This window comes from Aulonocara sp. 'chitande type north' Nkhata Bay, linkage group LG18, assembly GCF_057382095.1.
Source record: "Aulonocara sp. 'chitande type north' Nkhata Bay isolate Kocher_YH1m ecotype deep benthic linkage group LG18, A_spYH_male_GT1.1, whole genome shotgun sequence".
Taxonomy (NCBI): Eukaryota; Metazoa; Chordata; class Actinopteri; order Cichliformes; family Cichlidae; genus Aulonocara; species Aulonocara sp. 'chitande type north' Nkhata Bay.
In genome coordinates, this window is record NC_141361.1 from 21,430,319 (window position 1) to 21,439,992 (window position 9,674).

The window sequence follows — 9,674 nt, forward strand, 5'->3', positions numbered from 1 at the left end:
GCTACTGTGACATCACTGTTTTTATGCCTCAAGATGAGCACTTTTTGCGTCACTGTCTTGACATGTTTAAACTGGATCTGATGGCGAGTGGCAGATCAGATTGTGAAACCACACGTTCGCTGGCTACTGACCTGTCAATCACAAGTCTGTAGCCAATGAGCATTTACTGGATAATCCTCTTTTCTCAGCTTCGAATTGACCAAAATTTACTAAATAGACTTAATGTTTTATATAGTATGACCTGAAATATGCCTACATAGTGCTTTTCTACTCTGACTGAGCGCTCAAAATGCTTTTCATTGTAAGCCTCATTCATCCAAGAGCTTTTTTTCTATATCCAAGCACCTTATCTAATATTTGCGCACACACATGGTTGCATCCATCAGGGGATACTCAGGGTTCAGAATCAAAGGAACCTTTGATGTGCAGACTGCCGGGGATCGAACCACTGATCTTCTGATTCAGACAACTTCCTGAACCACACCCACCATAGACAAGTCAAATCACATCAGAAAGCCATTTTCTCATAGACTTTTAGAGGAACAGAAGTCTATTTGCAACAACGCGTATTACCCCTGTTGGCCTTTTAAAAGAATGGAGGTTTAAAGCTACGCCCATTTTTTTGTAATATGTGTAATCTAAACTTAGAAATTCAACTCTTTTTTTATTATTCTTTTAGGGTGGGAAGATCCCAGTGAGGTGGACAGCACCAGAGGCCATCGCTTACCGAAAATTTACCTCGGCCAGTGACGTGTGGAGTTACGGCATCGTCATGTGGGAGGTGATGTCATTTGGAGAGAGGCCTTACTGGGACATGTCCAACCAGGATGTAAGTGGTTAAAACTACACAAATACTTTCTTAAATATTATGATTGCATTTTGAAAAAGCATGTCTGGGCAGGATATTACACTGTAAATGGAGTTCAAGTCAGTTGGGACGAGCAGGTGTAGTACAACACAAAGTCAGTTAAGTACTAATTAAACATAAAATCAGCACTAAAGATTTTAAGCGCTCATTTCATGAGATGTTCCCAAAAACTCAACATCTAAGTTAAGTTTTATCATGTCTCCGAGTTCCGATAGAACAAAGAATAAACCTGAATCTGAATAAACAGCCTCATTAAATTGAACAGCCATTTCCGTACAGATGCAGTTATAGATACACAATCAAGGGTAACTCATAAGGGAGGAAGCTGTAATAAATCACACATTTTTATCAGCCTGCATCACAAAGCATCATTACTGAAGATGCCCTTGACTCTGACTTTGAAAGCAGACTTATTATGGGCACAGCCTCACACTATCCCCTTTCCTTCCTGGCCAGCTTTTGAGAGCAATGAATGATTGCTGAGAGCTCTGCTTTGTTCCCCATGTCCGCTTGGATAACGTCCACACTCACAGGCACCAACACAAACACACGCAACCATTGGATATAGTCCCATACTATGAGGTCTCTCTCCCTTAGCTCCCTTAGTGCGACAACTAGCCAACCATCAGGCCTCTATGGACCTCGCTCCACAAGGACCGTCCAAACCAGCAGATGTTGCCTCAGTGGGCCAGCAGCAAACACTGCCTGGTGGGACTAGCACCACTCAGCATGTCCGGCTGCTCAGTCCACACTCTCTTACACACTTAAAACACACTCTCACAAAAATTTTCGCACGCACGCACACACTTTCTTTCTCTATCCTGCATCCTCTCACTTATCCACACAAACACCATAACCTCTGTTTCTCCTCTTCTCTTGAAATCCCTTTTGCTTAATATTGCATCAAAGCCCCTCTCTATACCCCCTCCTAACTCATATCCCCTCACTTGTGCGTTCTCTTCTCTAATGCACCATTTGTCAAGAATCTGCTGAGGTGCACTCAACTCCAGGGTGGAGCTGGCGATATACAGAGCAGCACCTAACTTTTAATGACTATCTTTTACACACGATCTTTCATCAGACTTTCATCTTGCAAGTAAGCAAAAAAAAAAAAGAAAAAAAGATTAAATCTACAGACAGTGGGGATAATGTGGATATTTGTGAGCACCGGTTCCATCAATTTGCAGCAATCTTGGTAATCATTAGTCTTTGCAGCGTCTGCTTTTGTAGCTACTGAATCAACATTGCATATTTCCTTTAAATATATCTAAAGTGATCTCATTGTCTATATGTTATTTAACATAAAACCTTTTATAACTAACAAAGAAAACAAAACAAGGTGAAGATACTCCACTTCTGTCAAGTTCTGATCAAACTTATATAATAGAAGTCTTTTACTCTAACTGCCCTTAAATTCTTTGTCATAACGTCTTTTTAATGAGTCCTGATAGCTTGTGAAGCTTTTAAAAGTCATGTGTCAAGTGGCTATACTTCACAGTGTTAATTATATGCAATCTGCCCATCCCCTCCAGGGGCTCCTTTCTAGTGACACTGCCCCTGCTCTCTGTCCTCTCTCTTTCCTCAATCTGTCCTATAGGAGTGATATGTGATTGGATAGAGTCAAGAGGAAGGGCACATCATCCTGAATGCAAACTGTCACTTTATTGACCAGAGGGAGTGTCCATATGGGGAGGGTTGCAGTTGTGTTCTTGTTGCATTGTGATGAGGCAGGATTGAGTTTCAGCCATAAAATAAGTCAAATTATTAAAAAAATGTAACCAGCTTGTAGAAAACACTCTTACTGACAGTAAGTGTTTGAGAGACATACTGCAAGTGCGGTATATGGTGTGGAATTAGCAGCTATCTTCATTTGTAAGAGACAACATCTTGCTTTCTCTCTCATAGGTAATTAATGCTATTGAGCAGGACTACCGTTTGCCACCACCCATGGACTGCCCCAGCGCCTTGCACCAGCTGATGCTGGACTGTTGGCAAAAAGACCGCAACGTGCGACCCCGCTTCACAGACATCGTCAGTACTCTGGATAAGATGATCCGTAACCCCGCCAGCCTCAAAGCTGTAGCCAATATTCCTGCAGTGTGAGTAAAAAAAAATCTGTACACGTAAGAAACAAATTGATCCAAAAACTGACATTAAGTACACACTGACGCTTCTCCTTATGCATGAAACTGTTTGTTTCGAATGAGCCCAGCATGCATATGTGCACCGTTTTATCTTCTCATGAATTAAGCATGAATTTATTGCTATTGATTGCGTCAAACTGCACTTTTCCTCCTTCTTATCCAACCTAAACACTGGTTTCAGGAACTCTCACTTTTTTACCCCGTGAAGATGGAGCAAAACACGTTTTCAAAAAGATAAAAAATGGAATGAAACACCTCATTTACATATATTTTCAGAACACATTCAGAGCACGTATTTTTTTTCCTTACTTTTTTGTGAAATACTGGACTTGTTTTGTACAATCTCTGGCACCCGTCCTCACAGTTTCTCTCAGCGTCAGCCAGATTGGATGTGGTCTGTCTGTCCGTGAACTGTGAGTTTCAGGTTCCTGCACTACTTTTTTTCCAGGCTTCCACATATTTTAAAGCCAAGCAATTGCGACCAGTTACCGATTACCTGCAGAAAATCTTTCTTGTGTGGCTTTCAAAGAAGGAGTGGCAGATGTGCCTCATGATACTGAATCCCTTTACACTTTATATTTGAGATACATTCCAATATTCACTAATAAATTCTCTCTCCCTAGTTTCCTTGCACCCTATGGCACACACCCATGAAAACACCAGTATCAGCTTTACTCTCCTTCTCTTTAAGTCTGTGCTTAATATTGCATCAAAGCCCAACTATATCTCATCTTCCTCCCCGCCTTGCTCTTGGTGTTCTCCTCTGCACCAGGCCCTCTCAGCCACTGCTGGACAGATCCATACCCGACGTCAACACCTTCAGCTCAGTCGAGGACTGGCTCGCTGCCATCAAGATGAGCCAGTACAGAGACAACTTCCTCAACTCAGGCTTTACCTCCCTGCAGCTGGTGGTACAAATGACCTCAGAGTGAGTTCAACTGCTTGTGTGCAAATGACGGGTTTTCAGACCCATATAGCTTTTGATGGGCACACTTTTATAAAATGACTCAGTGTCAAGTGCATGTATTTTTAGCATAAATGCACCCAGTGACTCAAGTGATTGCATCAAAGTTAAAGCCTCGGTGGGAATTAAAAATACAACACATTGTAAGACGAAATAACGCACTCACCGTGGTAAGAAAATGTACATCTTTGCAAGCTATGTATTACAACTCTTATCTGTACTAATAATTAAACATTTTGTGTTGACAGTGTTCTAAAAAAAAAAGACATGAATGTGTATCCTCTATATACACATTTTAAAGATGCATATTTTCACTTCTGCTGCCGCTGCTGTGTCTGTGAAGTGCTTCAAAGCGCTGGTCATGACAGCATTTCTCAAAGCACTTGTGGTACCAACAGACACAAATATTGCACTTCATCCATTTTAATTAACAATGCTGCTTGGCCTACAAAATTATGTTGAAAATGTAAATTCATTCCAACATTTTTTATTAAAAATATATGCTCGGGGCCTGGTAGCATTTCTGCAATGTCTTTGCAATTCAAAGCAACACGCACTACTGCGTCTTCTCACAGAGATGGAATTAATTTAGTAAATTTGTGGGTTTTGTTCATTGCTACTAGCTTTCCATTCTGAAATTGTGCGTTCATTTGTAGCGACGTTAAGTCCGTGTGAGCTCGTTGAGTTGTGATGGGGGATTTCTTGCAGGTGTTTGCACTTCATATTCAGATCATCTATTCTAACTCCAAATTATTGGAGATCCTGTGTTTTTCTACAAAAAAAAGGGAAAGAAACAAAAATACCCTGCTTTTCACTTTCTGTCTCCATGTTTCTTTCTCTGTAGAGACTTGCTGAGAATAGGAGTGACCCTGGCAGGCCACCAGAAGAAAATCCTTACTAATATCCAGTCCATGAGGGTGCAGATGAGCCAGTCATCTACGCCGATGGCATGACTACCGGAGGCGCTGTGCCATGGAACAGGCAGCATTCGAAGGACCAACAAAAATAGCAGCCCTCGAATGACCCCCGATCCATCGGAACGCGCCAGAGTCGAAACTATTGTCTTAATCTAATCCACTATCATGACAACAGGAGACCAGGGTCTACACTACCACATGGTTAACAGCTGTCACACTTCATGCAATCCACGACAGGAGTTCAGGGTCCAGACTTGATACTGTTTATCCATTCATCACAAAAGGGAAATCAATGTCCGTTGTTGTGGTTATGAACTACCATTCATGCCATTTTGAACCAAAATAACCAACAATCAGACATCAACACAAAGAACTTCTCAGAGTTTCAAACTGTGGTAAAGTGAGTGATACTGTACTTCTGCTTCATGTGGACTAGAAGGTGTTAAAACTTTAAACTGAAACGTGAGGCATTTAGAAACGTGTGATTTTACCCATCCTGTCTTCAGTCTGTGCAATGAAGATGCCTTGACCTGGCGGGAAATAAGTTCCAGAAGAAGAAGAAAAAAAGAAGAAAAACAAAACAAAACACCTACCAGTGGAAATAATTAGAGGGAGAAGCATACAGGGATGTACAGCAGAGCACCATTTTCAACTTTCACATCATGTTGTACTTGTTTAAAAAATGTTTTAAAAAGTGTATTGTAAATGGACAGGTAACAAAAAAACAAAAACAAAAAAAGATCAGAGCTTAGTTATATTTTTATCCTTTACCATGTGTTTGTTTGTCTGTTTTATCATTATAGCAAGATGCAGTCCACTTGTATTTTATCTTTAACACTACCTGTGGAGTCTTGGGTGGAGGGCCTTGCTAAAGGACTTCTTAACCCAAGCCACCCACTTTCAGAGAATATAAATATGTTTATCTCTTGCTAAATATGATTATATCTTTCATAATAAACCTTCATATTGAAGGTGATATAAATGCATATGTATGTACAGAACTCTATGCTTGCATTTTGGCAAAGACATGTTGACTGAATTCTGACTGAGACACATGCAATGTTTAGATTCCAGTTTCCTTTGGATAACTGAACAATGGGCACTGGATTGTATGTCTCGTTGCTCCAGGGATTTAAGGACAATTTGGGCTGACTGGAGAAAATGTAAAAAGAATGGCTGAAGAATTGGTATTGTAGAATTGTATGAAAATTGCTGTAGGAGTTAAAATAACTGACAAACTATCCATTAACTGGGGGTAATGTTAAATGTGGGTGTACACATGCTGTCTCTTGCTGGTGAGCACTTAGTTGTACAGATATGTTTTATGTTTCATCTTCTTTCTTGACCTGTTGTTTGCCTCGGGAGCGGTCAGCACCATCCACAGGGGGAATGATCCTCCGTTTCCTGCCCCAGAACTGGCCCAAATTCACGGTGAGTGCCAGCTGATCGCGCAGGAAGAACACAACTTGGAGTCGAGTTGCTCTATATGTGGCACATTTTATTTCGGGAAAATCTAGTTAATGTTTCTCGTGGGCGCTGCAAATGTCTAGGCCGTGGTTTGATTTTCTGCGAGTTTGAAACGCATAGGAGAGCGGGCACTGGAAATCACTGCGAATCAGCATCATTTCTCTACACGGTGAAAAATGAACATCTGGGCTGAAGTTTGCCAACAGACACCCGATGCCATTTCGAGGAACGCACAGACTTAAACAGCCCACATGGGCACACTGCTCACAGCGTAGCACAGCCTCCAATCGACTGCTGTAGCTAAGCTGCTGAGTTCATCTGTGCACTCATGCTATATGCAGTTGCCAAATGGCTAGGCAAGTTAAAGGAAATTGCCACGGTACTTGTGGGAATATTTCTCTAACTCTTGGCTGCATGAATTGTCACTTAGAAATGTACTAATCTTGTAAGGTCTCTACATTATTCCCAAAAGTCATTATTTTGGGATATATTTAAGGGATTGTTCCGAGTTGTGCACAAGGATGATTCTCTTTCTTAGCATGGCAATGATGATGCTTGTGATTTTGCTGTTAGTCTTATTTTTCCTTTTGCTGGTCATTTGCTTCAGGGCTAGGCTTTTGGAAACGAATTGCAATATTGTTGTTCAAATAAAACCTTTAAAAATGGTGATCATTAAAAATGAGAGTCAACAATCTTTCAGTACAGGCTTGGTAGAACAGCCCTGTAGCTCGCAATTATGGACTATTTTGGTATCAGTTCTTTGCAGTAGCTGTGACCCTGCTGAAATCCCTTTTGGCTCTATTTGAACAGACATGAATGACGACGGTCCTAACCACCTTGCATCCAAAATTAGAAATTGATGGCAGGCCCATTAGCAGATTATTAAGTGTACTTAGCCCTCTCAAGTCATCCTCCTCCTCCTCCTCTGTCTGTCCTGCCCTCTCTCCCCGACTACTCCCGCTGGCTGGCAGATCTCCAGCTCGTTTATCCTGGGTGTAACCAAGCTGTCCTGGGCTGTGTCTGGAGCTGAGTTGGGCCAGAGCTGGCCTGAGAAATGGTTGGCTCCATGCTCTAGTGGGCCCAGGCAGGGGTGAAAACACCTGCTAAGGCCCCCTGTCTGACGGGCATCTGATCAGCCACGGGGAGGGAGATTGATGGGAGCATAAAAAACAAATACACTCACAAACACATGCACGCACACACACAAACACTGAGGAACCCTCAGCTAGTTTATTCTCACGTCTGGTTTCCAGGCTGATGCTTAATGAGAAGAAAGTGGGCTGAAACCCGACAGAGTGTGTGCATATGCGATAGAAAGAGGAGGATGATTCAGTTAATAGGAGGGCGGGGTTGCATGGCAGACATGGCATGAACAAAGGATGGTTTTGATGAAAGTAAGAAAGTTAGTTCATTGAAGTGAATCAAACTCTTTTATCTCACAGTGTGGTTTATGTGGCAACATCTCTTTCATTATATAAATGTTAATTTGCTTTAGTTTGGTAATGGAAAATACTGTAATCAAGCAATTGGTTTGGCTCACGGGCAAAATCAATTGCTTTTTCTATTCAATTCTCCGAGTCATTGATTTACCAAGTATTCCTAAATATAATCACAAGCTCCTCAAGATTGGCATAAATCCCTTTCACTGAAGCCAGTGAATCAATTTGAATGCATTAGTCCTCTATTCAGCTCAGTCTCATGTATTTGCTTTTCAACCCAAGAGCCTGTGAATGAGATGATAGAACGTATTCATTATACAAAAGTGTAATTCTTTTTTTTTTTTTTCTCCATTTGCTCTGTTTGTCTTTCTAAATATCTGACTGTAATGACACTCCAGTGTGATGAATGGAGAGGCGGTTCGCCATCTTCCTCTGAAAGCTGTTTCATATGGGAGCCATTCATCACACACTGATAGAAAACACAAGAACTTGCTTGTTAAACGTTCCATGTGCTGCAACTGTCTGAAAAGTGACCAACGATGCTTTTAGCAGCAAAAATCATGCCTGTCATTTATGGATCAGAACGGCGTGAGGCCGAAAATGATTTGGCGTGACTCCTTGCAAAACGAAACTCGTTAAACTTCTCCGTTCTCCTTTTTCTCCTCTGTTTCAGACTGGGAACTCAAAGATTTACACACTTATAAAAACGGCATACACCCGGCACTTCACAATTATATTCTCATGGATGCGCACAGTGAACACCAAGAAGAATCGCAGCGGGCCAGTGAGAACAGGTGAAGCCAAAAGCTTTGAGTATGCCAGTCACAACCTCTCTCTGTGTGATGAGCAGTGGATGGGGGGAGCTGACTGTGAGTGTGCACATGTCACAGTTTATTTGTTTGTGTGTTCAAGAGAGAATGGATGTATGCATATCAGGCACATTTGTGTGTACAGACATTGTGTGCACAGGTACATTGGTTTCCTTTTTCTTTCTTTTTTTTAGTTTGTGTATAGCAGCCACTTGTAAATTGTGACAAGTATGTGTCAAGAGTTTGTAAGCTGTAACTTTCTGAGAACTATTGTACTAAAATGCACTCAATAAACGCCTTGGAAAACAAGTCAATCACATCAGAGTCTGTGACTCACTGGACGATAATTCTGCTTTCATTAATAGTGAGTCAAGAAAGGAGAGAGGAAGGTTATTATCCAGTATCCCTATCCTTGTCAGCACTGTGCTTGAGTGTGGTGTGGCGTCTAATGCTTGGCTTCATAATGGCTAAGGAAATAAACAGCTTTTGTCACCACAGTCTGGCTGGCAGCACATGTTAAAAGCCATCAGCCACTAATAAACGAGCAGTCACTCGCATTACATGCAAACACAAAAAATGTCTCTCCAAAAAAAATAAAAATAAAAAAGTGACATTATTATGACAAACTAGTGGAAATTATCCTCCCATCTGAAATCTTATATAGTATTTGTTTCTCAGCCACATGAATAAAAACCCCACCAGCAGTTTCACTACTCTCATAATTCCTAGTTGCCACAGAGACACTTCTAGGGCACTTCACACGCCGGAAAGCATGCTACACAGTAATGATATGGTTAATGAGGTGAGTCAAAAGATATAGGGATGTATCCAACTCACAGCATTGCTCCATAACTGTTTATTGACTCTAATTGATTGATAACATCCAGATTCATATTAGCAGAGAGACTGCTGTGCAGGGGCTGTGCCAAAAAAAAGAGAGGAAGCCAACAAGATGAAACAGTCAGTTTTCTCACTTCTCAAATTTGTTATATTAAATAAAGTGTTTCAGTCGTCACTTTTTATTTATTTTTATTGAAGTGTATGAAAGGATGAAACAGAATAGGTG

General features: G+C 41.2%; 1 protein-coding gene across 4 annotated transcripts in view; it reads left to right on the forward strand.

Annotated features, from left to right (window-relative positions):
- ephb1 (EPH receptor B1) overlaps positions 1-9,308 on the forward strand; it is a 168,408-nt gene extending 159,100 nt beyond the window's left edge. For 3 of the 4 annotated variants that reach the window (XR_015125997.1, XR_015125999.1, XR_015125998.1), the window contains exons 13-17: positions 680-829; positions 2,774-2,967; positions 3,785-3,940; positions 4,821-6,324; positions 8,473-9,303. Coding sequence is in view for 1 of the 4 variants with exons in the window: in XM_086271449.1 (XP_086127575.1) it covers positions 680-829; positions 2,774-2,967; positions 3,785-3,940; positions 4,821-4,929 (609 nt within the window). In the remaining 3 variants the exon portion in view is untranslated. Of the gene's footprint in view, positions 1-679; positions 830-2,773; positions 2,968-3,784; positions 3,941-4,820 lie in introns of all 4 variants that reach the window. The other variant, XM_086271449.1, reaches the window with a different exon arrangement.
- Positions 9,309-9,674: the final 366 nt, after the last annotated feature.